Source organism: Toxorhynchites rutilus, chromosome 1 (assembly GCF_029784135.1).
Source record: "Toxorhynchites rutilus septentrionalis strain SRP chromosome 1, ASM2978413v1, whole genome shotgun sequence".
NCBI lineage: Eukaryota > Metazoa > Arthropoda > Insecta > Diptera > Culicidae > Toxorhynchites > Toxorhynchites rutilus.
In genome coordinates, this window is record NC_073744.1 from 137,943,011 (window position 1) to 137,959,734 (window position 16,724).

The 16,724-nt window shown below is 36.4% G+C and overlaps 2 protein-coding genes across 4 annotated transcripts in view; both read left to right on the forward strand.

Annotated features, from left to right (window-relative positions):
* The window catches only part of LOC129763583 (uncharacterized), a 300,619-nt gene that overhangs the window by 28,595 nt on the left and 255,300 nt on the right, over window positions 1–16,724 (forward strand). The window lies entirely within an intron of this gene.
* LOC129761473 (paired box protein 6 homolog) overlaps window positions 2,928–16,724 on the forward strand; it is a 45,655-nt gene continuing 31,858 nt past the window's right edge. The window contains exon 1 of the mRNA XM_055759195.1: window positions 2,928–3,050. Within this exon, the coding sequence (XP_055615170.1) occupies window positions 2,928–3,050 (123 nt within the window). The remainder of the gene's footprint in view (window positions 3,051–16,724) is intronic.

Sequence of the window (16,724 nt, forward strand, 5' to 3'; positions counted from 1 at the left end):
CAGAAAAAACTTTTAAACTTCTAGTCGAATTGAACTAAAAATGAAAGAATCGATCCGTAACGAGAAACTGCGTCAAACTGCTGGTTTCCTAGTATTACATTGTTCCATAGTTTACCATCGAGAGTAGCATTGCCTTCATTTCAGATCAAATCATTCGATCGATCAGCGGAATAAATTAGAAAAGCATATCCCAAAGTAATATATGAACACCGTTTAGTTCGTCCCATTCAAAAGACTCTACACCCGCAAGAGGGCAACACACCCTGAGATTTCTCGGGCCGAGCTTATAAATCACCAGCGGATTATTCAGTGCTATTCAAACCCGTTCAATATCCCTGAAAACTACGCAGCGAGATACCGAGCCGAGGTAATTGACGAAAACAATTTGCTGTGGTTCGTCTCTCTCTTGAAGGCGCAGAAACAAACGACAACAAAATAACACAATTGGTGCACACAGGCAAGACAAAAGATGAAATTGCCGCCCCCGTCATCGGAACGTTAATTGAAGTTCGAACCCATCGTCGTCAAACGATGGTGGTGTGAATGCACATGCACGTATGATTTTTCGCGGTTCAGTCAACTGTCAGTCCGATGACAGTGGAGAAACAAAAAAAAATAAACGAAACGTTTATGTCTAATTAAACAGTGCTTTGCTCTTTTTTAAAGGTATCGTCAACATGATAGTGCACAACGAAGAAAAAAAAAAGAAAAAAAATGTGCGAACCGCCAGAGCACGTTACCATTCAGCAAAAAGTTAATGTCATCTCTTCGGGTATGGTAAATATATGTAAAACAGTTCACAATTTTGTTGTAGGTGGATAGGAGCGGGCACACGCCGTCTGGCTGTCGAGGCGTAAACGAACGCTTCATACATCCGTCTCGGGCGCGCATGTAAACAAAGCCAATATCTTTTTTCTTCGCTCAGAAGGAAAGCTTTCGATCGAATCTAATCTCATTGGTTGTGTGCAACGCGCCTAAATGGTCCGGGGAAAGAAGTTTTGGAAGTGAACTACCCACATTAGAGGGTACAAATTAGGCCGCTGATTATGTCACTCGAGAAACAAAACAAAAACTCCGCGGCGAGCTAATGAGCAGAGTGTTGGGGCAAGAATAAGTCCACGGGGGCTATGGCGCCGGTGGTCAATTTTGGGCAGCGTTGGCCTTCAACAGACATTCAAATGAGAAGCGAGTGACATGCAGAGGAATAGCTATTAACGATTTTTGATTTTTGAGCTACGCCCCCACCTCAACACAATTTGTTTGAACTAATCGGAGTTAATTTGTTTGTGATTTTCAGTGCTTTTTTATATTTTAGATATTGCAAATTAGTACGACTCATAGTTTTTGAGATATAATAATCAAAGATTTCTCTCACTAAAATCGATACGCCCTTTTCAAAAGTTACACTTGAGTCAAATAATTCTCAATTGCTGCGCAAAACTCATATTTCCTCCAACCCAAACGGAATACAAACTTTCATTCGAATCAAAAATAATCAAGTTTTGTCATCTATCGATTTCATTCGGAATTGCTGCATTATTAAACTCTTTGTTAACCCTTTCCCGCCCATGGGAAATATTTTTCCCTTCTACAAAAATCGTTCTCGATTGTTCAATTATTATTGAATCGATTTTTTTTACTGAATGTCAAAATAAAACGTATGTTCAAGGCAGCAAATGTGTTTCTGAACGAATAAAAAAAGAACTGTCAAACATGGTCCGGTCTGACATAATAAATACCACATAATGTGCAATGTCCACTTGTGCCTAACAAATAAACGAAATTGTTTCGTCGAATGCTATAACTAACTATTTATTTTACTTTTATTTTCTGATAATTTTTATACGGTTTTTTGTATTACAAAGCAATAAATAAAATACCAATATAATAAACCTAACTCTTCGTTTATTTATTTTATGGTCCAAAGAGAAAAATATTTCCCATGAATTTATAGAACACCAATACACACTGCTTTGTTATTCTGGTGATATTCTCTTACTTTACACCCACAGTAGCTAAAATATTTTGTTGTATTGGCGTATTTAGTCTTGGATATCTTATGGTCCTGAAAAGGTTAATAATTTGGTGGCCTCAAAAAGAACCGTTTAGTTTGATTGTTGGGTTTTGTCTGTTCCCACCTCTAGTTATACAATAGAACAATGATGGCAGAAGGATGGTGCTTTGTCGTTGCATGGCGCATATAACGGTGATAAATTCCGAACGGAATGACAACAAAATAGATAGCTAAAATCGGACGACCCGTTTTCAAATGATGCGCGAACAGACATTTTTGGTGTTTGTTCTTAATATTTGAAGATTGAAATAACTTGTTTCAGCTTTGAAGCTGTTTTTAGCAAAATTACTCACAGATAATGTCATACATACATTTATACTATCGTTTGCATTAAAAAATGGACAAATAATGCCGATTTTTCATGAGTTTACCTTCACACGCACTGACGAGACTACCCATGCACCATCGATCATAGTAACCCATGAGTCAAGAGAAAAAAATTGTCAGCTCTATCAGTCGAACTCTAACCGTGAGGGTGAAAACAGTGAAGCTAATCCGTTCAGAAGTGTGCGCGTTCAGAGAACGGTACAACGCTGCGTCGAAAACGGACATCGTGTGGTTCCGGCATCTATAACATCTTGGCACTACTGGACAACAATCAGAGCATCGAAAGAAAGCCCGGTTCCGGACGGCCGACGACCCTGAGCGACAAGAAGCTCCAAAGGATGCTGAAGAGGAAGATCGAGGGAAAAGTGGCTACATCGCTGCGTGCGCTTGGCTGGGAGGTCGATGCAACCGGCTAAACAGTGAATAAAAGGACCTGGCGAACATGGACATACATGTCAGGAAGCGGAAGTCCCGTCGACTGGTCTCGGAGCTGCAGGCAATGAAGCAGAGGCAGCGGCTGAATAAGATGGTCAAGTCGATTTTCTCGGTGAATCGTGACGTGGCGGTGATGAAGGACGACGAGACCTATCTTACCCTGAATGGCAACGACTGGCAGGGAATTTCGTATTATACTTCCCCCACGAAAGAAGTGAGCTCCGAAGTGAAGTTTATTTCACACACCAAGTTCCCCAAGAAGGTTCTGCTGTGGCTGACAATCAGCGAAAAAGGGATGTCAAAGTTGCTCTTCTTTAGCTCCGGACTGGCCGTGAACGGGGAAATTTATAGTACGAAGTGCCTGCCAGAAGTTGCGTCGTTCATCAAGAAATACCATAAGGGCGAAGACACGGTATTCTGGCCGGATCTGGTGTCGGCTCACTACTCGAAGCGATCGTTAGAGGAGATGGAGCAGCTGAACATCGATGTGGTACCCAAGTCGGCGAACCCGCCCGACATCCCCCAGCTGCGTCCCATCGAGATATTCTGGGCAAACCTAAAGTGTAAAATCTACTCCACCAATTTTGTCGCGAAAACTGAGAAGGAATCGATAAATGAAACGAAGAAAGAACTCAAAAACAAGCTTACACGTAGTATTCGTCCGCCATGGCGAATGTTCCGGTTAACAGCCGCTCGCAAGGGTGTAGATTTTTTTTGCAAGAAGCTTATATAATTTATGAAACTCAATTATCTGTCTTAGTTTTTTTATCACCATCCGATAAAAGCCATTTTTTTAATGAAAGCGTGAAACGATTCAATTTGTACCCCCAACACGTTCCCGAAAGACGTAATCCTACGTCAATAAAGCGGAGTTAAAAGAGGCATATGAGGGCATATATAGTCACACAACCAGCGACGGCCACTGATTACACATCCTTTCACATCGTTATTTTCTCTAGTTTCAGTGAATGTGGTGCGAGCTCCAACGAAATCCATACAATACAAACACAAATATTGGGTTGGGGAAAAAGAAATGTCGTATTTCTGATCGAAATTTGACGCTTTATTTAACATATCTAAAATTATCCAATTTAAGTCAAATATGCGCCGTTTTGTTCGCAAACTTGCTGCCATTTAGAAGGCAACTTCATTATCCCCCTCTTATAAAACCTTATTTGCAAAAAAAATCAGACAGCCAGTTTTCGCAAGCCTCTTTCGAGGCCAACTTAGTATCACCCAGAGCGTTTTGCATGGAGCGGAAGAGATGATAATCACTTGGAGCCAGGTCCGGACTATACGGTGGGTGCAATAGGACATCCCATCCGAGCTCCCGTAGCTTCTGGCGGGTCATTAAAGATGTGTGAGGCCGAGCGTTGTCCTGGTGGAAAACAACACTATTCCTATTGATCATTTCTGACAGCTTCTGGTCAATCGCCTGCTTCAAATGGTCAAGCTGCTCACAGTAGAGAACCGAGTTGAGGGTCTGGCCATAGTTGAGCAGCTCATAGTGGATGATTCCCTTCCAATCCCACCAAACACACAGCAAAACCTTCCTGGCCGTCAATCCGGGCTTGGCGATGGTTTGGGCCGGCTCACCGCGCTTCGACCAGGACTTTTTTCGCTTTAGGTTGTCGTACGTGATCCACTTTTGCGTCAACTCGTGTGGCACCCATACATCCAGCTTTTTTTGGAATCCAATCTTCTGCAAATGGTTCCAAACGGTTTTATGGTCTATACCCAGTTCCTGGCCAATCGAGCGAGTGCTCACATGCCGGTCTACTTGGATGATTTCATAGGTTTTATCGGTTTCCACGACGATTGGCCTACCAGTTCGACAACCACTACACCAGAACGAAATCGATCAAACCAACGCTATGCTGTGCGAATCGTTACAGTATCGGGTCCATAAACTACACGATTTTTTTCGGCCGCTTTCGTTGCAGTTTTACCTCGCAGGTAGTAAAAACGTTAAATATGGCGAATTTCTTGCTTGGTGAACTCCATCTTTGACGCGCTGTAACTTGAGACTGAAAAGGACAATCACAACACTGTCAAAACAACACTTGTAGCACAGATTGTCGTCTTTAAATAGCCGTATAGTATGACCCGATGCGATAAGTACAACACAAGATATGTTTAAGTGTTGCCATATATTGACAATTTACGACATTTCTTTTTCCCCAACCCAATAAAAATGAAACACAACTTTCTGCGTAACTATAGAATTAATCAAGCAAATGAAACCGAATTTGGCATGTGGAGGGTTCAGGGTGCAATAAATGTTTCTATGTTGGTTAGACACTCCACCCCCCTTATTTAAGGGGGGCTACCATACAAATGAAACACAAATTTCTGCATTGCTCGAGAATTAATCAAGCAAATGAAACCAAATTTGGCATGTGGAGGTGCAATAAATGTTTTTACTGTGGTTAGACACTCCTCCTTCCTCTCTATGGCGGGGCTATTATACAAATGAAGCATAAATGTCTGCATAACTCGAGAACTTATCAAGCAAACAGAACTAAATTTGGCATGTGGAGGTTTTAGGAGACAAGAAACGTTTCTCAAGTGGTTTGACATTCCTCCCCTGGGTTGCGCTGAATATCTCGAGAACTAATCTAGCAAATGGAATCAAATTTCGCATATAGAGGTTTTAGGGATCAATAAACGTTTCTATGGTGGTCCAAAACTCTCTCCCTACACTGCCATACAAATGAAACAAAAATTTCTGCGTAACTCGAGAACTAATAAAGTAAATGGAGCCAAATTTGGGATGTGAGGGTTTTTGGGTACGAGAAATGTGTCTATGATGGTATGACACCCATCTTTTATCTGGAATGGAGAGAGGGTTCCATAATAATAATACACATACTCCAACCAAACATGACAACTGAAAATTATCGGAAAACTCTGAAGGAAAATGGAAAACAGAAAAACATGTTATTTGCAAGTGGATGAAAAATCTTGCACGAGAATTGTGTCTGTAAATAATTTGATATTATAATGTCGAGTTTTGGTGGAAGTACTGAATTTTATAGTAAAAAATAATTTTAAAGGGTAGATTACAAGATCAATCAATGAACAATTCTGCGAATTCTGCGATAAGCACATAGTAAGAAAACGTGAATGTGATAACGAAAAATAAATTTGGGGCGGGAAGAAGTTTGCCGGGTCAGCTAGTTCGCAATAAAAACCTATGTTTTCATTTGACGATTTGATAACTTCGCTTCAGTGTGAAGAATGAAAGAAAAGAACGTGAAACGAAACGAGACTGTAATGAAGTGATATTTTGTTTATTGAGCGTGAAAAGAGAGAGTAGCACTATTTTTCAGCCTGCAAGAAATTGCGACAAATTGGAAGACAATAGGTTCATTATTGAGTGACTATGTATCAATTGAAGTGAAATTGTAAGGTGACGAGCGTGGTTCAATGTGTCATTGTAGGGGTTTGCCACGTTATATGGAGAGGTGAATGAAGCGCTGGGTTAAAGTCTTGTGAAAGCATATAAGTAAACAAATATTTGGCCAATAAGTTGATCAAGATAATACAGTCTCGGATTCGTTGTGGAATGCACCATTGAAGTTTGTTTCTGATATAACAACATTGATATTGACAGCATCATTTTAGATAACTAATCACACAACATCCTTAATCGTTTCATACTGCAGCATAGCGTTCCATAGCGTAGATTCTATCAGAATTATGGCATCTAAATAATTGGGGTGCATCAGAAATGAACTGCGCTCTCTGTTAAATGCTTCCTGCAATTCGCACTTCCGCTGCTCGTTAAACAGGAGGCTACAAAGGACGTAAATACAATAAATAATCACAATCCACACCGCACCGCTGAAAAAGCGTGACACAGCTCTCGGTCTTCAGTCCCGATTCCAGCCCCAGTCTAAATCTATTTGTATTCCTGTGCCGATACGGTGAAATGAATTTCTCGCATGAGCGAGATCTCATTTCCCTTTTTTGGCCGATTCCGAATCTCTTGGCAAAAAGTTCCGAGGGGTAGGAATTCGACCTTGCCTTCCTCCCTCCTTCCCTCATAACGTTTCCAATCCATTTTGAGTGGGTTACTGCATACAGAGAAAAACTATGACCACGTGGATCATTCTCGAAGCGAAGGATTTGGATCTGACAGGTCATCATTTCCACTTCTGACGCAGTGAAAACATTAATATCTGATTCAATACTTGAGCTTAAGTGCCAATGCCCAGGGAAAGAAAAAATATTAAACAAAGTTAGGTAAGAGAAAGAGAAAGAACGAGAGCGCGGAAAAGATGGAGGAAAAATCGATACTCGAGCTGGAACATACTGCCAGCCGGGCCGGAGAAGACGATGCGACGATTTTCCTGGATTAGTTCCATGTCAGTGGGCACGGTCCGTAGTGCGCAGTCGCGAGCGAGACGCAGCCAGGCGTGCTGAAAATTATCGATTTTTCCTCCGGACGCCGTTGGGACACCGTTGCCTGCCGGATGATGATATCCGACGTGTGGAAGCAGCGAGCGAGAGCACCGGGAACACCCTGTGTTGGTTGAGTAATGGGCCCAGCCAGGCGAGCGTAGTGCGATTACTTCCAGCTGAAGGAGCTTAACTTTTCGTTTCCGAACGCGAGGAAGCCCTTGCCATGGTTGGTCGCTTGGGCGGTTGGCTGGTTGCCATGGCAGCCGGCGGGGCCTGTCACGCATCAATGGCGGCTGCTGGGATGGATCTTGATGTTCTTGATTATTCGCTATGAAAAGCGTAGCATCTCTGGAATATAATAGCTTAGTTAGTTATATGTATGAACTTTTACCGTTTTGTGTTTACTTAAAAATAACACGGAAATATCTTTGGTCGCAATTTTTTTTTTCTAATCTGCTTCGCTTCTAATTCGCGATCGTTGCGTTTCACAAGTGCCTATTTTGCTGAAATCTAATCGCCACGAATGAAAACAAATGCTACAAGAGCTGTTCCAACGAGGCTTGTAGATGGTTATCGGTGGCGTTCGAGTGGCTTGAAAACAGATTCCTATTAGCATATTTGAAGCCTTTTGTTTTTCATCATGCATGTGTGTGAGTGGCGTGTGAATGCTCGTTACCAATGAATGGTCTGTCCACAGATAGACCACGATCGATCGCGGGACTGACCCTGCTGTACCTTGTGAGACATCATGAAATGATTTGGCTGAAATTCAATCGCTCGCCGTCGTTTCTCCTCGCACTCAAAGCCTCCCTGTGCGATCGACGCACAGTTTTTGAGGCCGCGAAGGTGAAACCACATCCGAGAGTCGTAAGATGATTTTTGGTGTTGGTGTCGGACGGACAAAAAAAAAGGTAAAGCCTCAATGCCTGTTTTGTCGGCGCGAATCTGCGGCCCAAACTTGGCTTTGTGGCTACCTCTACCGATGCTTCTGTCGCTGGATGCTGTGGAATGAGAGATTTTTATTTTGGAAATAAAAGACAGGAATTCAGGTCATCGCGATTTTTTTGTTTGGGGGCAGTGTATGATAGTTTTATTCTGTTTAATTTTCATGTGTGACCTTGTTGGGGATTCTTGGTAAGCTGGCGGTGATGTTGTTGACAATAACTGAAACAGGCAACGTTTTAAATTAAATTTCTGGTAGCTGCTCTCGCTTTTCCTAGTTAATCGTAGTTCAACCCATTAACGAACAAACTGTAAACAAATATTTCTTGATGAAAGCTACTGATGTGATTTTAATTTTTGGCGCAAAAGTAACTCAAATGTTCAAGAAATATTTTCCCATCTTCCATTTCCCGGGAAATGTCTGTTCGATTGCAAATCTAAGATTGGTCAAAACCTACAATTTTTTTGCAAGTACTCACACTCCGAACAAAAAGTCACTTCAAATGGTTGATATATGGTAGTCATAAAAGCATTAATTTCACATTCCGAGGCGAGCAAACACGTTGTTTATTTTATATAATTTGAACTTTTCATAAACATATGCTTCTCATCGATATATTAATCGAACATTCACAAATGGAAATGCAAAATTAACCCTTTAATGGGCCGTGAGAGCTAGGCATGTTACAACACAACGACATGTTTACATGCTAAAATACACAAAACATTTTTTTTTCAATACGTAAAACAATTAATATCATTAAAAAATAGTGGCAATATAGTTGACGAATTTCATGCCAACTCGACTGGCCGTTGGCAGCACCATCTCAGATAGCAGTGAAAAGTTGTGGGTGTAAAAGACATTTTTTTTCTTCAATTTTTACAAATATTTATGACTTAAAAACTATGATACCTACAAAATTCTTGTTAAAGGATGAAATGTAGGAAATTGTTTGAATTTTTACGAAAAAATACCAAAAATTTTTTGGAAAAAAATTTCGCTGTAAAACAAGTTATTTTAAAAATTAAAATTCATTTTTCTCAAAAACGTATTTTTTTAAAATTACCAAAAATATATATATATATATATATGAATAGCCCTTACAATTTCCAACAAGTCGTCCATACATCGGAAGATGGGCACTTTTACAGCGAAAAAAATTTTCTAACAACTTTTTTATATTTTCTTTGAAAAAAATACAACTAATCCTAATTTTGTTTGAAGTCAAGATAACGATATAGTGTATTCGACAAAGTTTTAGATCTTATAAAAATGTGAACTTTTGTCGAAGACGTCAACTTTCTATCGGTTATAGTTTTTGGAATATAAGTCATTTTTGTATGAAAACAAAAACTGTTTTGCTCGTAACATTTTTGTGTGTAAATTCCCACGTTTGACATGTTATTGACATGTTTCCAAATAGAGAAAAGTTAGCAGAGCGTGTAAATTGGAATAATTTATACATAAAAATGTCACGAATCAAACATTAAAAGTATTTTTTCAAAGAAAAAAATGGAAAAGTTGTTGTTCGAAAAACTTTTCCATGTAAATGTGCCCATCGTCCGATGTATGGAAAACTTGTTGGAAATTCTAAGGGCTATTTATATCTATTTTTTCAGACTTTTAAAAGCATATGTTTTCGAGAAAAATTTCAAAATATTTTTTTTTCAATTAATTTTTTTTCCAAAAAAATTCTTTGATAATTTTTGAAGAAAACCTAAGTAATTTCCAACATTTCATTCTCTGACCATCTTTTTGCAGATTTTATAGTTTTTAAGATTAATTTTTTTCGAAAAAAAAGTTGAGAACCCCCAAATTAAAAAAAAAAACTACAAAAAATATCAGACCTACAAAATGTTAGTCAAAGAATGGAATGTAGGAAATAATATTGGTTAAAAATTATCAAAAAATAATTTCATTGAAAAAAAATTGAAAATGAAAATTCCTTTTTCTCAAAAACATATGCTTTCAAAATTCTGAAAGAAAAAGATATAAATAGCCCTTAAAATTTTTACACATTTACATGGAAAAAGTTTTTCGAACAACAACTTTTTAATGGTTTTATTTGGAAAAATGCTATTAATGTTCAATTCGTAACATTTTTTTGAATAAATTATCGCATTTTCAATGCTCTGCTAACTTTTCTCTATTTAGAAACATGTCAAACGTGAGAATTTACACACAAAAATGTTACGAGCAAAACATTTTTTTTTCAGGAGTCTACATACAAAAATGACATATATTCCAAAAACTAAAAAAGATAGAAAGTTGATTTCTTCGACAAAAGTATATATTTTAACAAGATCTAAAACTTTTTCGAATACACTATATCGCTACCTTGACATTAAACAAAATTACGATAAGTTGTATTTTTTTCAAAGAAAACATTAAAAAGTTGTTGTTCGAAAAACTTTTTCCCTGTAAAAGTGCCCATCTTCCGATGTATGGATGACTTGTTGGAAATTGTAAGGGCTATTCATTAATATATATATATATATATATATATATATATATATATATATATATTTTTTTTTTTTTTTTGGGAATTTAAAAAAAACAGTTTTTGAGAAAAATGATTTTTTTTTGTATTTTTTTTGTGAAAATTTCATCCTCTGACAAGAGTTTTGTAGGTATCATAGTTTTTGAGTTATAAATTTTTGTAAAAAATTTAGAAAAAAAATTGGCTTTTCCAAAAAGTAGTCTAATTGTTTTTCGAATATTTCATGTATGCAAAGTTGCTTAAATGAACCATGTCTTTACACCCACAACGTTTCACTACTATCTGAGATGGTGCTGCCAACTTCTAAGACGAGTTGGCATGAAATTCGTTAGTTACCACTGCCCGCCTAGAATAAAATGTTGGTGGCAATATAGTTGCTACCTGCCCGTCTAGAGAAATGATTTTTTTTTATCCTCGAAGTTTTGATATTAGTTTCTACAAAAAGAAATTAACCAGGTCATAAACAGTTCACATATACTACAAACTGACTGACTGTTTACTGACAACTGACAAATTGACTGTTTTTCAATGACTTTTCGGGAAATTAGCTCTTTTTTCTTTTTATTAATTCATTTATTTTTACAGGCTCAGTTACTTAAGTTTAAAGGAGCCGAATTCTTAAATATAATTTTAAAACTATATATATACAGCCATTCCATGCCAAACCGATATAGTGGTTCTCAGATTTTCGTCAAAAGTGGTAGTTTTGTTCTTTATCGCAAATTATGAGACTCGTATTTTTTTTGTTAGGGTCCGTTGTGGGGTGGTCCAAAAAAACCATTTTTTCGCATTTTTGCCAAAAATGATTTTTTTCAAAAATTCATAACTTTTGAACTACTAAACCGATTCAGATGATCGACATATCAAACTAAAGACAAACACCTTTCACCATTTTTTGAAAAAATAGTGTACTTGCAGAAAATTTGAATTCTGCTCTTGTTATCATTGTTTGTATTCGTTTTTTATTGTTTTCATAGTCTCGGGACCAAAGGCGCTATAGTTTCTTATATTTTTTCTGGGAAGCTGAGGATTTTTCACACAACATATCTCGAAACCAGGGAAGTGTTTTTATCGTTTTTGAGTCATGATTTTTCAAATTTTTTTCAAAATGGTCCAAAAAATATTTTTTTCCATTTTTTTCACTACAAAAAATCATAACTTTTGATCTACTGGACCGATTCAGATGATCGACATATCAAATAAAAGCCAATGAGCTAGTCTTGTTTGAAAAAATATTACACTCTGAATAAAAATGGATTTTTTTTCGTAATTATTGATTATATTTGTTTTTTTATAGCTTATATCGTCTCGGGACCAAGAGCGTCGTATTTTTTTATATTTTTTTCTGAAAGCTGAGTTTTTTCACATTATATATCCGAATACCAGAGAGGTGTTTTTTTTTCGTTTTTATGTTATGATTTTTCAAAGTTAACATGTTTTTAGTTTTCGTTTTAAATTTCTATGCGACTAGACTGGATGTATGTGATTATAATCCAATTGATACGTCGATCATCTGAATCGGTCCAGTAGTTCAAAAGTTATGAGTTTTTGAAAAAAGTCATTTTTGACAAAAAATCTAATTTTTTGGACCACCCTAAAATGGAAATGGTCACCCTAACAAAAAAATAAGAAAAATCGGGTCTCATAATTTGCGATAAAGAATAAAACTACCACTTTTGACGAAAATCTGAGAACCACTATATCGGTTTGGCATGGAATGGCTGTATATATAAACAATTTTCTTACATCTATGGTTAGTAAGGTGGGTGGGAGGCGATCTGGCGTAGTGGTAACATCCATGCCTCTCACGCTAAAGGTCACGAGTTCAATTCTCACTCCCGACATTCTTCCAATAATGGAAGTGAAAAGTGACGACCCGCCAAATGAATTGAAAGTCACTATAATATAGATATAAAAAAAATAGTAAGGTGGGAAACCGAATACTCGCGGTGTACTCGAGTTTAGAAGGGTGAAATATTTTTAGGAGAAAGATGGTATATAAGGAAATCGTAACAATGTTGATGAACACTCAATTCTTAAATCTATTCGTGTATCTATAGTGTATTTACGTTTCAACTTATTCTACTGTTTATAGCAAGGCGACGAATTACCCGCAAAGGAAAAAAATAGCTCTCACTGCTCTAAATTGGGAGTTGTTAATACGAAAATGGCTCCAAAATGAATAGTTTGCGAACGCGAACGCTCAAAAAACATCAGCCATGTTGGTAAATATCAAAACTAGTTACCACATAAGACTAGAAGGTGATAATCTATGGTTAAAAAAATATAAACGATATTTTTGTATTTTATTAGTTTTTTTTAAAGAAATTGAAAACACCTTGCACACATCATTGTTTCAAAACGAATTTATGATCCGAAAAAAAAGCTATATTAAATTGCATGAAATTGGTAAGCGGTAGCTAATAAATTAAGCTATCATTCGGTGCAAAAAACATTACCATGTGGTTGCTTTCCGAAGGCATGAACAATTTTCAAAGTTACTGTTAGATTTTTCCAACAGCTGTTCGTTAACGGGTTAAAGAGTTTAAATTCTTTCCGATTTTAGATTATTACGTACAGGATTGTCTATTCATGATTAAAAAAGCAATTTTTCAAAACAAATAACCTTAAATTCAGGAGACTTTTCTCCATTTTCTATTTTTAACTGTTCCATAAAATTTGGACTCACTCCTTTTGAGGTTATTTTTGATCTTTGTATCTTTTTCCGTTTTTCATGTTTTTCGCAGAAAACCACGGTTTTCTAAGTGCCATTCTACTTTCGAGACCTTGTCCGTAATGTCGATTTAGCACTGTTTGAGCAGTCACATGAAAGGTATAGGCTTTTATATTTGTTTTGCAAATTTGCTGATTTGCTATCGTGTTTCACGTTGCAATGGTGTCTTTACATATCAACGATATCATTTGAAGCTAGGATTTGTCCGATTTATTATGATCTAATGTGGATAATTAATGAAATTCTCGATTTTGTGGCAGTTCGAAACAAAATAATTCCAACAAAGCGAGATGACATAGAACGGAAGTTTTTCAAACAATGCAATAACAAACAAACGCAAGGATTACGTATGATATTGTGACAGGACCGGTTTATACACATCTAAGACGAGTTAACACGTTGAGCCTTGCGTCGGACCGACCGGGACCGACATTGAGCTTTTTGTTAGGAAAGTGATAAAACACGTACGGTAACTAAGTAAAAAAATAAAAAATATATATGGTTTGTTTGCGGATGTCTTACAAGATGTAACTTCTTTCTAGTCGAATTTCTGACTATTTTATTCTCATGCAACAAATATTTTTGCAATATGCAAGCTCTCTTGATTCGAGCTGAATGGAAAGCGAGGAAAGTGCGTGTTAAGCAGATTTGAAAACGATTTATATTTGCGTTCGATGAGAAAATGATAAACACTTGAAAAACAACAAACCGGATACGAATACTCCTAAGATTAATTGATTTCTGAATAGAAAATCAGGAAAATAACAAATTAATGACATTCAATTTGTTTCAGAAATATTTAAGAGTCTTATGATTATTGTGAAATTAAAAATTATTATAAAAAGAAAATACGCATGAAGATGGAATTTTATGAAATCGATGCAAAAACATGATTTTTTCGTCAAAGCAACAAATCGAACTTGTTTAAAATTTATTGGAGTTTTCAAAGCTGCCTTTCGATTTGCAGTGCAAATATTTATTGAATCATTATCAAGTCATCAAAATCCAAAGAGTAATTTTTCATTCAAACAAAACATATTTTTGTATTAAAATGTCCAACAGGAACGTTCTAGGATTCAAATAGAACACCTATATGAAAATGTGTGTAGAATATTCCAAAACTAGAAAGTTGAAGTTTTTAAATGATGTACATTCCATTTTCGTGCTTTGACTCTTACGAAGTTTTCGAAGCGTTTCAAAAATCACCCAAAAATTTCGACTTTGCACTCCGTTTCTATATATTTTTTATTGAGTTATGTGATAGCTAAAACAGTTGATGAAAACAATAAAACTGGCACGATATCTTTATTCGGGATTGATTTTTTTGTGGCTTAATTTATAAGCAATGAATTTGTGGCCGAATCATTAAAAAGGTGTCGAGGTCGAAGAGACTGTTTATATAGTTTTTGAAAAGCTCAGACTTTTTTTTACATAGAATATCAAAATTAGTTTAGGGATCCGTAATTCGCAGAAGGGGTTTCCCCATTTAAAAAAATATAATAATCAACCATTCCATGCCAAACCGATATACAGTAAAACCTGTTTTTATGCGGTTTTCTTTTGTGCGAATTTTTTTTGTGCGATTTTTTTATGCGATTTTTTTTGTGCGGTCCCTATCCCCCGCACAAAAAAAGGTTTGCCTGTACTGGTTCTCACATTTCGTCAAAAGTGATAATTTTGTTCTTCATCGCAACCCGTATTTTCTTTCAAATTTTTTTTTAGGATGCCCATTTTTGGGTGGTCCGAATAATTTTTTTTCCACTTTGTCCCAAAAATGCCTTTTTTTAAAAATTTATAGCTTTTGAACCACTGTAACGGTTTAGATGATCGACATATTAAATTGAAGTCAATGAGCTAGCCCTCTATTAAATAATATTGAACTTGCAAAAAACTGGATTCTATTTTCGTAATTATTGATTGTAATCGTTTTTTATTGGCTTTGGACTAGAGGGCGCTTTTTAGTATTTTTTTGCTGATGATTTTTTACATTACATATCTCGATATCAGAGAGGCTTTTTTTCGTTTTTGAGAGATGATTTCTCAAAGTTAAGCAATGGTTCGAAAAACAAGTTTCCACCCCTTTTCACCACAAAAATTCATAACTTTTGAACTACTGGACTGATTCAGATGATCGATATATCAAATTGAAGCTTATAAGCTAGTTTTGAAAAAATATAACTTTTGCGAAAAATTTGTGTTTTTAATTTTAGTGATTTAGTCAGGTTTTCATAGTTTTCTCGGTTAAAGATAGAGGATATTTTTTTCTGGAAAGCTTTCAGCTTTTACATAATATATCCGAAAATCAGAGAGATGTTATTTTTCGTTTTTGAGTTATTATTTTGCAAATTTAACATGCTTTAAGTCCTCATATCTAAAAATCATATATATAAATTCTCAAAATAATACTTGATATATAAAAATCATATCTCAAAAACGAAACAAAGCCTCTCTGATATCGAGATATATTATGTAAGAATTCTAGTCCAAAGCCATGAAAACGATAAAAAACGACTACAATCAATAATTACGAAAATAATAATATTTTTTAATAAGCTCATTGGCTTCAATTTGATATGTCGATTATCTCAATTGGTTCAGTGGTGCAAAAGTTAGATAGATTTTCCAGAACACCCTAAAGTGGAAATGGACACCGTAATAAAAAAATTTAAAAATGCGGGTCTAATGTTTTGCGATAAAGAAAAAAAAATAACTCGCACATATAAACATGATACATTTCATTAAAGTGGCAAAAAGTTATGAGGTAAGAAGAATTTTGGGGATGACGATTTAGTTACCTCAAATAACTGCTTGAAATGGCCTGACTGAGGCTTCGGGAGAGAGTCTTGAAGCATCGGATTGCGGCAGTTCTCGGTATTTCTGAATCAGCTTTGAGGCTTTGAGGCTTGAGGAGGCTCATATCAGTAAGTGATTTATGATTTGGATCTTCTTTTATTGATATTTCTACTTTTGCTGGCGAGCCAGCGAACACCTAGAGCGGTTCAGAGGATCTAGCGAACCATGGCAGAGCACTGGATAAAGCTTTCTCTGGTATGACTCTCAAAGATTTACGGGGCCTGGCGTTTGATTTTACGGAAGTCAACAATCTCCTGCACGAATTCAACCAATTTGCAAAACTGGCAAGAAGAAATTGGGCTTCTAGCTTCATGAGGAAACATCGTCTGTCTCTTCGAACCCCACAACAGCGCTTCAAGGCAAAGCGTCGGAATCCCCAGCACCGAAATCCAAGATGAAAAAAAATGAACAATTGCTTAAAAAAATTAAAATGAATTCCAAATGCAAAATG